The following is an 18587-nucleotide window of genomic DNA, read 5'->3' on the forward strand; positions in this document are numbered from 1 at the left end:
CTATACCTTTGCAGGTGCTATTCTCTCTGCTCAGATTGCACTTTTCTTTCTTAAGAAAGTAATTACTCTTCAAGTGTACCAGTTATAGGAAGCCTTTTCCAACTTTCCCAGCCATAGTTAATTGCTTCCTCCGTTGTACTGCGAGAGTGTCTTGGACGTGACATAGTTATAGAACGTACTGCATTGTGTTGTAATAACTTCACATTCTGATTTCCATTGGACCTTGAGTTCTTTGGGGGCAGTAACTGTGTCATTTATATTTGTAACCATGCCTTGCAACTTAGATTTTTTGAGTCAAAGAGTAGACTTGCTCCTGAAGCAGGATTTTATCATATTCTTTGCGTAATCGCCAGTCTTCCCTGAAACTCTAGCTCAGCGGTTCTTCGCTTTAGCCGCACATTAAAATCACCTGCACATCTTTTCAAACTCTCGCTTCTCAGAGTGGGCCCCAAGCATCAGTATGTCGAAAGCTCTTCAGGTGATTCCGTCGTGCAGACAAGGTTGAGAATCCCTGCGATGTCTCCGACCAGGGCCCTTCCAGCAGTACCAAGGCAGGCAGGCCGGTGTGCGCTCTAACTGTCGGGAGTCGGGCCGGCTGCCCAGTTAAATACACGGCTCTTCTCTTCTTCCAACGTAAAAATAGTGCACACACCCCGCCTCAGACCCAGTCTCAGCCTCAGAAAACTCTGCCTCTCTCCGGACCAAATTTTAGCACCAAATTCCCGTCAGGGCAAACTGAAGCAGAGACCAGCCCTTTCCAAGCACCAGAATACTCAATGTCGCTCTCCGTCTTCCTGGGCGGTGAAAACCAGGGGTAGGGACGGGCCCCCAGGATCAGACAGACACATTTTCTTCGGAAGGCCCTCCCATCGAAGGACTGGAGAGACGCGACATCACTCGCAGGCAGTACTTCGAGGCTGACCAGAAACCTCCCAGGACTCCACGACAGTTCCCTTTTGCCGCACTGCACTTGTCTGATCCGGTGCAGCGCCGCCAAACCCTGTCTCAGAGGCGTAGGCTCGCGCAGATTTTCAGACGTCATAATAGGCGCGCCGACCGCTGAGACTTCTGGGCAATGGAGTCCGTGCGAAGGCCGAGCATTGATTGGGGGCGCGGGCGTCATAACCCTCTGCGCAGGCGCAGTGCTTTCCCGACCTGGAGAGGCGCCGTCTTCCTGGGTCCCGAGCACTCTGTGCCGGAGGTGAGGGCTGTGGGTGTGTGTTTTAGAGGAGCGGAGTGAGCGCAGCGGCCGAGAGAAGGGGACGCTGAGCACGTGGGGGAGGTGCTGTGGGAGTAGAACGGGGTGACGCGGGCGGAGCCAGCCTGCAGAGGTGTGTGTGAGTGTGTGTGTCTGGCGACGTCTCGGCTCGGAGAGGTGCTGACAGAAAGTTGTTCACACCTCCCACACGAGTGTGCGTGTGTTCCGTGGGGTGTGGGTACTGTTACCAGTGGTCTCTCGGCGTGGACCCCCTATATGTCAGCTCCCAGCTTTCAGGTGGGAAGTTTGGAGCCTTCCCGTACCCTCTTCCCATAATGTGTGCTTAATAAACGTGGGTGGAATTGACACTAGATCTAGGGTGCCGCCCACCCCAGCCCTCCCTCTTTCCCAGAAAGCGCCCCAGCTTGTCTCGTTTATCTCCCTCCCCTGGGCCACCACGTGGGTGATCAGGGGGCCTTCGTGAAGGAGGTGGGATTTGATGTGAAAAAAACATGAAAGAGGAGCAAAGTGGGAAATTAGTATTAGTATTACTATTATTTTGGTGAGGAAGAGTATCCCTGAGCTAACATTGTTGCCAATCCTCCTCTTTTTGCTGAGGAAGATTGGCCCTGGGCTAACATCCGAGCCCCGTCTTCCTCTGCTGTATATCTGGGATGCCTGCCATAGCATGGTTTGACGATCGGTGGTTAGGTCCGCACCTGGGATCCGAACCCGTGAACCCTGGCCCCTGAAGCTGAGCGCAAGAACTTACCCACTACACCACCCGGCTGGCCCTGGGAGATTATTTTTTACTGGAGTGAAGTGTGGAGGAATAGTGGGAGACAAGGGTACACGGGAGCCAGGGCATAGACGATCAGGACAAGACGCAGTAGGCAGGGTGGATTGTATGGGTCTGATCCAGGGACTGACAGGAATAAAACTATTTGGGGACAGTTATTCTAGAGAGAAGAAAGGACTAGTGGCAGGGAGCCAGTTGGCAATGTGTGGTAGTGGTAGTACTCCTCAAGCAAACTGTTGTGGACCCGAATTATGATAGTGTCCGTGGTAGAGAAGGATACAAATGGCATTGCGAAAGAGGAGTCAGAAGGACCTGGTGACTAACTAGATTTGGGAGGAAAGAACGAGGTAAGAGTTTGAATTTGGGTCACCTGGGAGAATAATAGAATATCTGATAGAAATGTAATGCCAGGGAGAGGAGTTGATGTGGGGAGCTGCATAGGGGAAGATGGTTTTGAGGTGCTGGCAGAATGCCTAATTCAAAATTTGCAGTCATTTGGAAATGCAAGATGAGTTTGGAAGAGGGATTGGGACTTAACTGGGGAACCGTCTCTGTAGAGGTTGAAAAGGGAGCGCCAGGTGGATGGACTTTGAGGGATAGCAAAAAGAACGTTGGGCAAAGACTGAGGCTTGGGCAGCATCCACGTTTCCAGGGCAAGAGTGGGAAAAAGAGTCACAGAGAGATGCGCTTTTAGTGGTAGGAAGAAAGTCAGGCTAATATAATATCATAGCAACTACAGTAACTGCTTGAAGAAGCAGAAACGTGTCAAAACAGTCCAAAGCTGCAGAGAAATAAGGAGAAAAGGACTGTTGGAACTAGAGATCAGAAACGCATTGGTAATTTTCAGGCGGGCAGTTTCAGGTGTGTGAGGGCTGGCAACAGCAGAATAACAAATTCAAAAGGAGGTGGTGATGATGCGGAGTCAGTAGGTATGTGGTACTCATCCAAGAAGTTTGACCATGAAAGGAAAACCTAAATGAGAAGTCTTATGCCAGAGGGAGGCCATGAGATTCAGTGAAGATACTTTCACGTAGAGGAGGATTGTATCTGTTTGAAGATATGAGAAGAAGCTACTGGAGAGATGGGAGATGCTGGAGAAAGGAGGACTGGATAATGCAGGGAGCAGATTCTGAGAGGGGACCATAGTGGAGAAGAAAGTAGGACAGATGGAGGACTAAAGTCAAGTCCTGGAGACAGAGACATTTCTGTTTGGTGACCTCACACCCATGCTGCCTAGGACATAACAGGTACTTGGAAATATTTGTTGAATGGTGGGGTGAATGAGTGAATGAATGGGTTGGTGTTGAGCAGTAGAAAGGAAAGGAACTTTCATTTATTGAACAGACTGTAAGATAAATGCTTTACATTGATTGTTCCATTTACTATTTATAACTACTCCATGAAGTAGGTATTAAACAACTGGGGGTCGACTGTTAGCCTAAGTAACTTGCTCAAGCCTTCACAGTTAATAATTCCGGGCCTGTGGAATGCTTTCTATCACGCAGTCCTGCCTCCCTTGGAACTCACTCCTGTGAAGCTGCAGTATAGTAAAAGACAGTGTTCTGCTGAAATCGAATGGTAGCCATGGAGGTTTGGAATAGCTCTGTAGCTAAGATGGGAATAGTAAAAGCTTGCTAGGCAAGGGCTCCTTTGAAGATATAGAATAAGAATTTGAAGAGCATTTTCTTCAGAAATACTCTGAGATCCAGGAATAGGAAAAGAGAAAACGTTAAGTGGAGGTGACGCTTTGCTGGCAGGGACTCCATATGAATTTGAGTGGATCTGAGGAGTCTTGAGTGCCATTGAGGGCTTAATGAAGTGACTGCTGGTGGAGTCTAAACCTAGTGAGGAGTGAAGTCGGCCTGGCAGGGAGCCCATGGATGATGAGCACCTTGGGACTATCAACTGGTTGTTTAATGGCTGCGGAGCTCTCATGCTCACCACCATTTGTAATTTGTTTAATGCTCAGTTTATTAAAGTCATGATCTAATAAATGAAACTTTGACATTTGTCTTGAAGCGTTTAAACATTGAGCAGTTTCAACTACAATTTCAGATGTAGTTCAACAGATTTGTTCAAAAGCTCACACGCTTTAGATAACATACAAATACTTTGATTCCAACGTTATTACCACACTTACACTGAAGCCAACTCTTAAAACAGCAACAGCACAGTATAGTTAGTATTTTCATTATTTCTACCTTCCTAGGATTATAACATGACTTTTGGCTAATGCTAACACTTACTTAGCACATTATTCTAAATGCTTTATAAGTATTATCCTATTTAAGCTTTATAAGTATTATCCTATCACAATTATTGTATGAGATAGGTACTTTCATTATTCCAATTTTACAGATGGGCAAACCGAGAAGTTAAGAAACTGCCTAAGATCACACAAGTAGGAAGAGGCAGAGCTGAAGTTTGATTTCAGGCAGTCTGCCAGAGCCTGTATCCCTAAATACTATATCTGTATCCCTCTTCTCTCCTGTATCTCTAAATACCAATTTTGACATCTTCTTAGGGCTTAAGAGTAATATTTTGAGATCCTCCTGGGGATGGAGGAATCTTAACAGACCAACAAGGGAAAGAATACCGTCTTAGACAACACAAGTTGCGGGCTCCAGTTATCAACTGATGATATATGTTTCCATCTTTGTATGTATCACTTTCTGCCTCCTTGTAGCAAGGTTCAAACCCCATTCTCCTCCTCAGGTTGAGATTCTTTTTTGTTGCAGAAGATTCGCCCTGAGCTAACATCTGTTGCCCATCTTCCTCTATTTTGTATGTGAGTCGCCACCACAGCATGGCTGATGAATGGTGTAGGTCTGCACCTGGAATCCAAACCCATGAACCCCGGGCTGCTGAAGCAAAGTGTGCCGAACTTAACCACTAGGTCACAGGGCCGGCCCCAAGATTCTTTTTTGTAGTTACATTTAGTTACATACTGTTTTTCCAGTAAGATTTTTTTTTTAAGTTTTTGCCTTTCACATAGGTTTAAGTTTTTGCAAACTGGTATTCACCTTCAAGGTGATACTCTTTTAAAGTTTTGCGTGGCCAGTGTTAACCCATTTCTAGTAAATATTTATTGATCTGCTCTTTTGGCATTTTTGAAAACCTGACTGTACCTTGTTAGTATCTTATAATTACTAAGGCCAGCTGGAGGGCCCATCTCCTAAGGGAGGCAGGATTAAGTCTGCATGGTTCCTTTGCCTCTTTAGAATCTGAGGTTGGTTCATCATGAGGAGCCCCGTCTTCTTCTTTCTGCCTGGCCCCATTGCTGATTAGTCCTTCCTGTTTTGGGTACTTAGTTCTTATTTCTGGGATTGCTTGGTTTATCCTGTTTCCCCAGGTTTCTTTTTTCTTGCTTGTGTGAATGTATACAAGTATATATCCCAAGAATACATCTATACTTTATGACTAGTCATATAATTAATAGAAAAAAACAAAGTACTTATTTTTATAACTAAAGGCTTAAACATTGCCTTCTTTGTATTACAACCGTTTTCTAATTACTTTGTATTAACTTTTCTATTTTGAGTATGAAACTCATGGTTTTTTAAAATTCAAATTATTTCATATAGCAATAATAATTTTTACAACTTGGCCAGCAGGAGCCAGAGTCATCTGATTTTTCCTTCAGAGAGGTGGGAATAGCTCAAATTCTAAATGTCCAAAACTGTACTTAGTAGCTTTCCCCCAAACCTGCTTTTCTGTTGCTCATCTCTGTGAATGGTACCATCATCCACACCGTTACTCAGATCAGTGACCTGGGAGTCATCCTTGCCTCTTCCATCACCCTCAGCCTCCACTTCCAGTTAGTCTGTTGTCTATTCTTAATATCTCGACAGTAGTTCCCCTTTTCTCCATTTCTGCTGCCACTACTTTCATTCAGTTCTTCATCATTTCGTGCTTAATTTATGTAACAGTCCCCTCACTGGTCTGCTCAGCTCCATTCTTGCCCTCCTCTAATCCCATTCTGCCACAGCTACCCAGAGAGTGTGACCACCTGTGTCAGGGGTCCCCAAGATCACCCCACATTCAGGGGTTTACTAGAAGGACTCAGGACTCGGCCTGTAGTTGTACTCATAGCTAAGGTTATGACAGCGATCTTGCAAGGATACGCAGCCAGATCATAAGGAGAAAAGATAGGTGGAGTCTGGAGTAATCCATATGCAGCTTTCCTCATGCTCTCTCCCTCCGGTGAGGGGGCACACAGAGCACATCCTCCTCCAGCAACAAAAACACAGCAACGTGTGTGTGAGGTTTCTGCCCAAGGAAGCTCATTAGAGACTCAGAGCCCAAGTTTTTTATTCAGAGCTGGTCATGTAGGCACCCTCTGTGTAACACACACCAAAGTTCCAGACCCTCTAGCAGGAAAGCAAATGTTCAGCATATACCACATTGTTTGCACAAGTAGTTTGGGCATAATTGGCCACCCTTATCTCTAGGGGAACCCTCCCAAAATCGAAGTTCCCAGGCCCCAGACAAGGGCAAACCTTGCCAGAAGACCTTCCTAAGAATAGCAGTCTAGGGTCTGCTATAACTTTTCTGCATACCACCTTTCCTCCCTTCCTGTTATTTTTCCCATACACCAAAGTAAACACATACTTTTGTTAAAAAAAAATCGGAATATAAAGAATTGTAAGAAATAAAATAAAAATCACTTGTAATGCTACCACTCAAATTCCATTTACATTTTAGTATATATTCTTCCAGTCTTTTCTGTACATAGGTGCATGCACAAATATGTAATTTTAAAATTATGCATTCTTCACTTACTGTTGTGTGAATTTCTTTGTTTTTTTTTCTTTAGATTTTTTTTTAACAAAGAAAACATTACAAAGTTGAAGTCTCCTGGGTATCCCTTCCCGATCCTGTTTCCTTCCCTTCCCAGAGATGCTCACAATTTGGTGCTTATTGTCCCATATAGATTTTTATAGATATTATTTACCTGTTTTTAAATTTTATATAAATATTATACAGTAAGTCATTCTATACATTTCTAATTTTTTACTCAGTAATTTTATTTTTGCAATTTATCTCTATTATTCACCTGAGGGTCCAGTTCATCTTAATGTATAGTATTCATACACACACATATATAAAATCACAATTTATCCTGTTGATGGACATGTAAGTCGTTTGCAGTTTATCACTAGTGGTCTTTTCCCCCATGATTTATAATGCCACCTCAGTCAGACATCAAACTTCCCTGCATGCCTGGATATGTTTGGGGATTTTCTATTCTAGTCTAATGATCTGTTATCTATGTGGCTATCTTTTCATGAAAATAAATCATTATAGCATAAAGGTTAAAAAGTGCTGACAGACCTGGGTTCAAATTCTATCTCAGCCTCTTACAAAGCCTAAATTTCTTAATCTGCAAAACAGTACCTACCTTATTGATTTATGAGAATGGGATTAAACTATCCTTGTAAAGAGTACTTAGCACAGGGCCTGGTAAATAGCAAAAGCTCAATGAATGCTGGTTATTAATAATATGATGTTTAATGATATTCCATTGTATGTATGGACTGGACCATAAATTATTTAATCAAATCTCCTATTTTAGAAACAGGATATTTCAAATTTTTGCTATATTATTGTAAGGATTAAATGAGATAATACATGTAGAGTGCTTGAGAGGTTGCCTCATAAAACTCAATAAAAGTTAGTGTTAATGATGATTAATAAAAACCGTTGTATGTATTCTTACTTATTTCCTTAGGATAAACTCCTTGGAGAGAATTGCTGGGTTTTTGAGTATGTGTTTCAAGGCCTTTGATACAGATTACAATGATCTTTCTAAAACAGAAATCTGTTGATGACACTTCCATGCTTAAATCCTTCTGTGATCCCCATGCTTATGGGAAAAGGCCCATACAAAGCTCTCCTTGATCTAGCTGGCCTCTGCCTGCCTACTTCTTAAACCTCATCTTTCCCCACAGCTCTGCTCACAACCTAGACATCTGCCATTCTAAACTAAATTATAGTTGTTGATCTTTTGCACATAAAGACCTGTCTCCTTGTTTTGGGAAAACTTGATGTTTTTCCCACCTAGGATGTTCCACCTCTTCCCCCAAATCAAAACTTATCTTAGGGCCGGCCCCATGGCTTAGTGGTTAAGTGCGCGCGCTCCACTACTGGAGACCCGGGTTCGGATCCCGGGCGCGCACCGACGCACCACTTCTCCGGCCATGCTGAGGCCGCATCCCACATACAGCAACTAGAAGGGTGTGCAGCTGTGACACACAACTATCTACTGGGGCTTTGGGGGAATAAAAGGAGGAGGATTGGCAATAGATGTTAGCTCAGAGCCGGTCTTCCTCAGCAAAAAGAGGAGGATTGGCATGGATGTTAGCTCAGGGCTGATCTTCCTCACAAAAAAAAAAAAACTTATCTTAGGTCTCACTTCTGCCAAGAAAGCTGCGTTGTTCCTCCCTCCCTCCCTCCTGTCCGGGTTAGGCAAGCCCCTGATGTGCTCTCATAGTTTGCCGTGCACGTCGCTTTAGAGCACTTATCCATCCTGTAGTGAAATATGTTATTGTTTGTCCTGTGTGCTAAGCTGTAAGCTTTTGGAGGGCAAGGACAGCGTCATACAGTTTTTGTGCTTGGCATAAATAGTTGGTGCTGAATAAATGTTGGTTGGATGGATGGATGATGAATAACAAGGATCAGTGAATATATTCCCTTGACTGCAGGAGAGTAGTCATTGAGCCACAAACATACCTTTTCCTACTTCTTCCCAGGACCACACTCTCCCTGCCCCACTCATGAATCCCAGAAATGCTTGATTTAACTAGGTTTTAATTAGACTCTTGATTGTGAGAAACTGAGATGTACTCAGTTAAGTAAAGGGAGTTTCGTGATAAAGATTCACACAAAGCCTAAGAGGGTTAGAGTTTTCTGGAAATCCAAGAACAAATAAGAATAAATAGGGCTGGTCTAGATGCACATTGGAGCCCAAGGTGGTGCTAGGTGAATTGAGGGACTCCGGGCCGGGAATTCTTGAGTCTTTGCTCAGTGCCTCACCACTGATGTGACTGGGCTCTTCTTCCCCTGCCTGTGTTAGTCCCACTGTCTACTATATCATCTCTACCTTGTACCTCCCACGTGCTCCCTGGGTTCTGCTTCCTGGCAATCTTGGCTCCCCTGATCCCCATGGCCACTTCCGTCCCTCATGATATCTTTTCAGCTCATCACCCACTTGTTGTACTGACATTTCTTAGTTCACGTTCTTCAGGAAGGATGGCATCTTTTCAAGCCAGATCACATCTTAGTCTACTAGTCAGCCTGTGCATTGCCCACCTGTGGCCTAATCAATGTGGCTCCAGGAGGCAGACGCAGGGTCACATGGAACAAATCGTGGCTGCCCAAGGGCCATTCCTTTAGCACAGGGTATTGCTGTGCATGGGGTATTTTTCCTTTAAAGAGGCTAAAGGTATTTACTTGACATGACCTGTCCATGTAGCCATTTATAAAATTTCTTATGCTTTTTGTCTAGTAATCATTTAGGGCAATATTGAATGTGAATTTGTAAATACAGTATGAGCCTTAATAAGTTCTTGACTCCCAGGAGGAGAACTTTGTCTTTATGATCACGGTAAAACAACCACCACGTTGTTTTTAGAATAGCAACGTCCACAGCCTTTCCATCCAGTTCTGGGATGGGGTGGACTTGCTCCTGGTCTTGCTTTCTTTTGCTTTCCCTTTTTGTAGGGTATTGAGAATGAAGGCGGGTACATAACTTTCTGGTATGCAGAGATTTCTTGCGTCATGGGTCAGAAAACGACAAAACAAGACTGGTCTTTCTCATCCCATACCTCTGCCCTATCAGGACTCTGCCCTTTTCTACACAGAGAGCTGCAGGAGGGAATGGCTGCTCTGTCTCCGCCTGCCAGATGCCAGGTGAGGTGGACTTTTATGTTTCTGAAATACTCTGTCTCCAGAATGTAACCACTTTTCTCTCCCTATCCTAGAGCTTCTTTGATCTGACCCCACTAGGTGGATGAAGGACTCCATAGGGAGTGCTTCCTTCCCATTTGACTTATGGTATCCTTCAGGGATCTTTTCTTACCTTGAACATGTGCCCACCAGCCTGTCACCAGGCACAGTCCCTGTGGCCTTCACTCTGAGTGATTTTGCCTAAAACCCAATGGTGTGGGTCTGATTGGAAGGTTTGGGGAACAGCAGGCTGGTCCAGTCCTGACTTCCCTGTAGTACATCCATGTGTGGACTGAGAGTGGGCCCCCATATCTCAGGGAGTGTTGGGTTAGTCAGGGGCATGTGACACCTACTGTAAGCACCTCAGTGAAGTTGAAAGAGTCCTGCAGAGAGTTTGTGCGGGTAGAGACACGTGGCTTGCCCCGTTCCTGCCCAAGGACAGAGAGTCTTGAATTCCATGCTCTGGCTTAGAACTTCTGCGGATACACTGGGGGTTTTAGGATTGGGGGTAAAGATACAATCTTATAGAATCACAGAGCATCAGAGTGAAATGAGAGGGATCCTAAAGATGATCTAATCATCATTATTTTAAGGATTTGTAAAAAAAAAAAAAAAAAAGACAGTTGGTGAAATTGGAATAATGTAGGTTAGATAACAGTATAATATCAATGCTATTTTGATTTTCATAATTATACTTTGATTATATAAGAGAATAGCCTTGTTTTTACAAAATATACACTGAAATATTTATGAGTAAAGGGACATCATGTTTGCAAGTTACTGTCACGTTCAGGAGAAAGATAGGAGAATGTATATATACAGAGAGAGACAGACAGATAAAGCAAATGTGGAAAATGTTAACGTTTGGGGAAGCTGGGTAAAGGGTACACAGGAATTCTCCGTTCTATTCTTGCAAGTTTTCTGGAAATCTGACAAAAGAGCCCCTGCTCTTCAGAGGCTCAGCTATGAATATAGTGGTGTGGGGTTATGACCAAGAACTTCATGCCTCGTGGATTATGCCACTTTCCCCAAGTGCTTCAAAGCCCTACTTTGTCAGAACCATTTCTGTTCTACTCCCTCTACATCCTCGAAGACTTTCATCTTTATGACAATTTTGTCTGGTCCGTGTACAGAGAAGGGTTATGAGTAAGGGAAATTTGATTGTGTTTCCAGGAATCAGTGACGTTCGAGGATGTGGCCGTGATTTTCACAGACGAAGAGTGGAAACATCTGGTCCCTATTCAGAGGGACCTCTACAAGGAGGTGATGCTGGAGAACTATAAGAGCATTGTCTCATTGGGTAAGGAGAGCTTCCCATAAGGAGTGAGACTCTATACTGTGTTAATGTGGGGTTGAGGGGCTAATAACGATACCTCTTCTCCTCCCCGCTGAGTTCTGAACCACTGAGAGACAAAACAGAAGAGTAGGACATCTCTTAGGTGTACAGCCACAGTGGGCTTCTTAATCCCGAGCCCCAGCATAGGACAGACTTGCTCCCTGAGCCGTAAGCAGGCTGGGCAACCACAGGCTCCCTCACTCAGCAGCCTCCCCCCCGTAACACGGAGGGCCAGGGCCGGAGGAGCAGAGCAGGATGTGTGCCTGCTGCAGGAGCTGGCTCTCCAGAGGGAGTGTGAACAGAAGAGGATGAATTACACATGCCCAATTCTTCCCCCAACTCACCAGTCAGGTAACTTTCTCAGCTCCCTCCGGAGGACAAAGGTGGGGGGTGGGGGGAGGTGGGGGGGACAAGTGAAGAAGTGTTTCTCTTTAAAAAGAGGGCAGTGTGGGAGTGGGAATACAAGGTTGTACCTCAGAGTAGGTCAATAGAAATGTGTTTTATTTTGAATATTTGTCTTAAGTACAGTCTTAGAGAGATGCTCAAAGAAGGCGCTTTGCGATTATAGAGACTTATGTGACAAAAGGAAAATTAAGAGCTACTGCTGATGTCAGGTATTTGTGAGAAGTAAAATTGGGCTCCTGTAGGTAATGAGAACCTCTCAGGAGCTTCCAGAACAAGAAGCTGAGAGAATGTACAGATTCAGAAACAGGCTTAAAATAAGCAGCATGTGACAGTAAAAGGAGTCACATTGCAGATTTCATGCAAGGCAGGTCAAAAAAGCAAGCATAACACCCCCTGGATTAGCTTAAACAGGCCAAATATGGAAAACAGAATAGAATGCTCAGGAAGCATTAAGGGAGACTGCTGAGCCTTTGTCATGGGCTTTGGCAGGATGAAATATTGGGGAAGATGGAATTCTGAAGGTCAGCGACAGGAAGCCACAGGGAGGTGATGGGTGTGGACGTTTTGTCGGCAGAGAACCAACATACAACTGGATAGATGATCCTTGGGTCCAACAAGAAAGTGCTTCTGTCTCAAGTCTGGGGTCCCAGTTCAAGGAAGGTTAGACCTCAAGACTGTTTCTAGGAGGGGATCCATTTTTTAATATAACCAAAAGTGGACAGATTCACTTCTAGAAATTCGTCCTAAGGAAATAATGAGATTAGCAGTCTGTGGTGTTCACAAATGGTCATCATACAGTTGTTTGTTAATAGCGAAACCTTAAAAGCAGTCTGAAATGTCTGTCAGCAGGAGATTAGTTAAATAAATTATGTTATTCCATGCAATGTAATATCATATAGCCATTAAAATGGTGAGGGGGATCTTTGCTAATTGAAATACAATAATATTTGAAATTTATTATTATGTGAAAAAATCAAGTTTACAAATCAGCGTTATTTCATTTTCCAGTTGTTTTGAGTTTTTCTTTTTTTTTGCTTTTTTAGTGAGAATCTTCTGCCCAAAATGATCTTTTACATGTAAAAGGGACCGGAGTGATATGTAGTATATACATAGTGAATCAGACGGATTTAGAGATTATCTTCTTGTGGATGTCAAAAGAAATAGAAATTATTTTAGATGGGGTAGTCATAATTATTTTCCAAATAAGGCTCTCCGATAGTTTATTTATTTATTTTTAAATTGAGATATAATTGTCATTATCCAGTTTTTAACAGAATGTACCTACTGGTATCTTTCAGTATCAAAATGAATAGAAAAAAAAGAAAAAAATGAATACAAAGTACAAAAGGTTATTTTTTTTTTTTACTTGTACATACCCCTAATTTTCCTACAATGAACATGATCCACTTGTTTAAATAAAAGCATAATACTAAACAGTAAACAAACGAAAATGGGCACCTTCATGACACGTTTTTACTCACGGTGATCTTTTCTCATTCTCTTCTTCCCTGAGCCAAGGACTCTTCCCCCCATCCTACCAGTGCTAAAGCAAGAAGCATCCCATTCACTTCATGAGGAAGAATAAACACATTAATTCAAATGGATTTTATCAACTTTCTGACCAAATGCTACTTGTTCCTTTTTATTTTTTTATTTTATTTGTTTATTTTTTTGTGAGGAAGATCAGCTCTGTGCTAACATCTGCCAATCCTCCTCTTTTCTTGCTGAGGAAGATTGGCCCTGGGCTAACATCCGTGCCCATCTTCCTCCACTTTATATGGACGCAGCCACAGCATGGCTTGCCAAGCGGTGCTTCGGTGCATGACCGGGATCTGAACTGGCGAACCCTGGGCCACCGCAGCGGAGCACGCACACTTAACCGCTTGTGCCAGCAGGCTGGCCCCTACTTGTTCCTTTTTAGAAGCTCAGTTTTGACCTCTTTTCAGAGGCTCCTGCATTCTTTCGCATTACTTTGTACTCTGCGTTCCTGGTGTGCATTTTCCGCCTTTTGCATTTTCTCTCTGAAACGCTTAGAGACTGGGACTAAGCTTTGGAATAGTTGTGTATTTTCATCACATATGGTTTGTTTATTTCTCTGTGAGCAGGACTTCCAGTTCCTCAACCTGATGTGATTTTTCAGTTGAAGAGAGGGGATGAGCCTTGGATAGTTGATCTTCGTGGAGCTGAGGAGAGAGAATGTCCAGAGAATGTCTCTCTAGGTAATTGAGTATGAACAGAGCAGGGCAGAGTTTTGTTGTGTTATGGTTATTATTTGGGTGTGCGTGGGAGGGAGTGTTGGGTATCACCTTTTTCTCAAATAGAGATCTTCTGCTTTAGGGTTTCTTACTATCACCCAGCAGCTTTCATTTTTTTCCTCTACACCTTAAAGTATTATTCATCTTTATCCATGAAATGTTTATTTTCTCAGATCTGTCACGTTGCCCAGTCACACTTTGATAGTCCTATTCCTCACCATCCCCTCCACTTAGCATACTCACCTAATTACCATGGCCATGCTTCCAATGGAAATTCTCCTCTTTTCTGAGATGTCTACCATCAGTTTTATTCCCTGCCTTCTTCATTCCCAAGTCTTGGTCTTTCCCTAGAGTGTAAGACTGTTTGTGGGAGCAAGCAATGCAGTGACCATACAGGACTTCTCAGATTTATCATAGTATCTCTTCTTTCTGCTATAATATTTGCTAGCCCAGGAAAGAAACTGCATCTGTATTTTCTATCCATTCCAGACTGGGAGACTAAGCCTGAGATTCAAGGTGCTTCAGAAGAAGAAAAAACAGAAGGAACGTTGAGGGAAAAGCTTGAAAGAAAAAGTCCTCTGTGTCCTACGTTTGAAGTTCATGCACTGGAGAGGAGGTTGGAAACAGAGAAGGAAAGCCTTGCAGTGGAGATCTACAAGAAATCCGTCTCCCAGGAGGAGAGCTTGCAGCAAGGGTCAGCCCCTCCCAAGAAAATTCTCACTAAAGAGAGAGACCAAGAATGCAGTGACTGCGGGAAGACCTTTTTTGATCACTCATCCCTTATCCGCCATCAGAGGACTCACACTGGAGAGAAGCCCTATGACTGTCACGAGTGCGGGAAAGCCTTCAGTCACAGGAGCAGTCTCAGTAGACATCTGATGTCTCACACTGGGGAGAGCCCCTACGAATGCAACGCATGTGGGAAAGCCTTTTTCGACCGTTCGTCCCTAACTGTACATCAGCGAATTCATACCGGAGAAAAGCCCTTTAAATGCAACGAGTGTGGAAAAGCCTTCTTTGACCGTTCGTCCCTTACTCGACACCAGAGAATTCATACTGGAGAAAGTCCTTATGAGTGTAATCAATGTGGGAAAGCCTTTAGCCAGAAAAGTATTCTTACTCGACATCAGCTAATCCATACTGGCAGGAAGCCTTATGAATGTAATGAGTGTGGGAAAGCCTTCTATGGGGTCTCATCACTGAATAGACATCAAAAGGCTCATGCTGGAGAGCCTCGCTATCAATGCAATGAGTGTGGGAAAGCTTTCTTTGACCGCTCGTCCCTTACACAGCATCAGAAGATTCACACTGGAGACAAGCCATATGAATGCAGTGAATGTGGGAAAGCCTTTAGCCAGAGATGCCGGCTCACACGACATCAGAGAGTCCATACAGGAGAGAAACCCTTTGAATGCAGCGTGTGTGGAAAAGTTTTCAGTTCTAAGTCGTCAGTTATTCAACATCAACGGCGTTACGCCAAACAGGGTATAGACTGAGTTGGGTGAAAGCTTTAGTCAAGGAACCTCCATAAAAACTCAAGATAGGTCTTCCTCATCTTAAACAAAACCATCATTTGATCATTCTGCCTATTCTGGCTGCTATTTCTTTCCTGCCTCTGCTACCACAGTGTTTGAATAAACACTCTCTACTTACTATGTTATAGAACTGATGTGGGATGCTGGCAATTAGGATGCAACTCTAAAGAGTCAACGTTTTGCAGAAGTTCATCAGAAAATAGGATAAATGTCAGGAGGCGATCCTCAGACACACCTCTTGTCTGAGGTCCATGTATCACTGCACTTTAAATAACCAGAGGCTACAACAGGAGGGGAAAGGCAAAATTAGAGCAGTAATGTTGTTTCCAGAACAGCTTGTAGGTCTCTTAATACTACCACTACCACTAGTAGCTAGCACTTATTGAGGCTTATTATGGGGTAAGCACTCAACTGAGAGTTTTGCAAAGAGTAGGTTATTTGGTCCTCTCACCAACACTATGAAGTAAGTACTGTTACTATCCTCACTTTACAGATGTGCAAACTGAAGTTTAGAGGGGTTACATAATTTGCCAAAGCTGGCACAGCTAGTAAAAGGTGAAGCCAAGTCTTGAATAAAGGTCTGCTTTCAAAGTCTCTTCTCTTTACCATTATGCTATAAGGTTTGTTTTATAATTTATGTAGATGTATTATCTCCTCAACTAGATTGTAAGCACTTGGAGGCGTGACTTTTATGTCTTTGTATCTCACACGGTGCCTTGCAAATAATAGGTGCTCAATAAATACTTATCTGACTTAATGACTTTTCTACTTCCAAAGTTCTCTCTATTGAAAACACTTCTTGAATTCACATCCTTTCTCTGAATTTTCACAGTCTAGCCTATACCTTTATCACTTCCTGATGGAAATTCTACCCTCTTCATTGTTGAAGAAGGGTATGCTAAGCTAGGGTGCCGTAACAAGTTAACTCCCAAGTACACAAAGACTCATTTCGCACATAAAATCTGGCGTGAGTCAGTCTGTCTTATTCCACCCTTGTCATTTAGAACGTGTTGCCTCTGAGATCATTATGAAAGAGAAAGCTGGAGGATATTTGGGGATGTTTTTAAAGGCCGTTACTTCTGTCCACAACTCATAAACCAGAACCCAGCACCAAGAGGCTAGGAAAGTAAACAAGTACCTTGATGTTTGGTTAACATTAACAGCCTCTGTCACAAGTTACATTTTGCATGTTACTGTTAGACCATCTTTCCAAATGACCCCTTACTGCCCATCATTGCCTTACTCAAGACCTAAAATAGCTCCCTGTTTAATGAAAGCTTCTCTGAATATTTAAGGTCTGCCTTGATGTGATCCCACATTGCTAAACCTTAAGTTCTCACTCCCAAAACTCTTCTATTCCCTGGGCCCAGCCCTGTATTTTTGTTTTATTAAAGGTCAGGCACTAGGCAACTTTGACTCTAAGCATCTGCATTCCCTTTCTATTTGCTTAAGGTGAAATCTAGAGGAGGAATTGATTCTGGAAGGATGTCTGGAACTTAGCTCACCCTGCATGAATCCCAGTGGACCAAGATGCATTTCTCCTGGGAGTTAAAGTCAGATTCAAGAAGCTGAATTGCCAAACAGGTCCCTCCCCAACCTACCAACAACCCTATTGGTCTACCCTTCTTAGAGCAGATGAGCCGAAGGAAAGACTTTTCCCATGTGCACTTGTGAAGCAACTTGAGGAAAAACACAGAGTGCAGAATCTATTGGAGTGGATAATATCTGATTATTTAACTATGTCAAGTAGAAAATAAAAGAGACTATTGACAAACTTTTGGCTGATGACTGTCTCTGAGAGTTCTGAATCTTTAATGTACTGCCTTGTTAAAGGTAAACTGAAGATCAAGTATTTCCCTAAGATGTTCTGCCATTGTCAGCAAGATAAGACTAGAACTAATTCAGAATTCTAATGGACCTTTGAGTAGAGGATGATTGAAACAGAGTGGGGACATAAATTCCATAGTTCTTCCTCTGTTCCCTGTTTAAACTTGGTGATCTGCAGAGCATTTTTTTTAAATGTGAAGTACTGTTGCTTCTCCTGCTAAAAATTCTGAGCAAAGGGCCATTTTACCTTTTAACTGGTGTCTTCCAATAGGGCCTGCAGTAGTGGAGGCCTTAAATTTTGAGGTTTTAGCTTCACCGAATCACCATTAGTAGGGTCAAATCTTGGAATCAGAAATGGGTCAAATTGGAAGTATGCCAGCATTCTTAAGATATAAGGTGAAAAACTTGGTAGTGTTTGTAGGGTTTTAGCCTAAGACTTTAAAAGTGGTTTTGAAGAAATGAAACAATCTCTGGTGCTTAAATAAGCCCTATCTGAGTTTTAAGAGAGAATTGAATACTTCCACGCAAATTAACAGAAGCACTCCGTGAATCAACTCTTCAAAGAAAAGGATCAGCAATGCTAGGGAACCTTGAGATGAAGAGAATGTGGTAAATAGAGAAAATCGGCACACTGAAGCCTGGGACAGAGAGCTGGTGGGACTGCCGATCCAAGAAATTTATCTTGGGTGTCAGGATGCCAGGATGGCCAGCAGGAGGCTAGCCAGCTTCTGAGCTCTGCTGCACTCACCCCCTTACTCTTCCCCAGGCCTGTGCTTCTAAGAATAAATTAACCCCCAAGTCTTAAATTAGACAGAGGTGAAGGCAGAGCTGGGGAGCAAGGTGACCAGGTGCCAGTCATCAGACAACATATTGAAAAAGCCACAAGGATGATTCCTCAGGAAGTCCAAGAGAAAGACTGCAGTGGGTGTCAAGTTCCTTAGTGGTCTACGTTATTGAGGCAGGACTCCAGTGGTAAAAAGGCAGAAAGAAGTCAAAGGGGACCGTGTTGAGTTGGGATGATGGGGATCCTAGTGAGGGTAGTTCTGTGAATATGTATTTACAAGAGCCTGAATGTACTGCAGAAATGTCTATATTAGCTTATATTGATAGCAGAAGCATGAGGAACCGATGTGGGGTATAAGGACACACATCTGGTCCTGGAAAACTGCAGCACCTTTTCCCTTCAGAACCACTAAATACCAGGTCAGTTTGGAGGGACCCTAAGCCCTATGTTGGAGTCTAGCTATTTTGGATCAGTGCTGCCCAATAGAAATATAATGCTAGC

General features: G+C 43.3%; 1 protein-coding gene across 3 annotated transcripts; it reads left to right on the forward strand.

Moving 5' to 3' along the window:
- Positions 1–825: 825 nt before the first annotated feature.
- Positions 826–17249, forward strand: ZNF2 (zinc finger protein 2). Of its 3 annotated transcripts, none has more exons than XM_004435805.3 (5): positions 826–1201; positions 9838–9908; positions 11118–11244; positions 13791–13904; positions 14430–17249. In XM_004435805.3, the coding sequence occupies exons 2-5, from the start codon at positions 9876–9878 to the stop codon at positions 15434–15436; spliced, it is 1281 nt and encodes a 426-aa protein (XP_004435862.1). In that variant the 5' UTR covers positions 826–1201; positions 9838–9875; the 3' UTR covers positions 15437–17249. The 3 variants fall into 3 exon arrangements, with proteins under 3 accessions (XP_004435862.1, XP_087282269.1, XP_014647111.2); XM_087426143.1 differs by lacking the exon at positions 826–1201 and having other exon boundaries at positions 9712–9908; positions 14430–15425; positions 16928–17249; XM_014791625.2 differs by lacking the exon at positions 826–1201 and having other exon boundaries at positions 9712–9908.
- Positions 17250–18587: the final 1338 nt, after the last annotated feature.

The sequence above is a fragment of the Ceratotherium simum genome, chromosome 40 (assembly GCF_057802395.1).
Source record: "Ceratotherium simum simum isolate JZ-2026a chromosome 40, ASM5780239v1, whole genome shotgun sequence".
In the NCBI taxonomy this organism is placed as follows: Eukaryota; Metazoa; Chordata; class Mammalia; order Perissodactyla; family Rhinocerotidae; genus Ceratotherium; species Ceratotherium simum.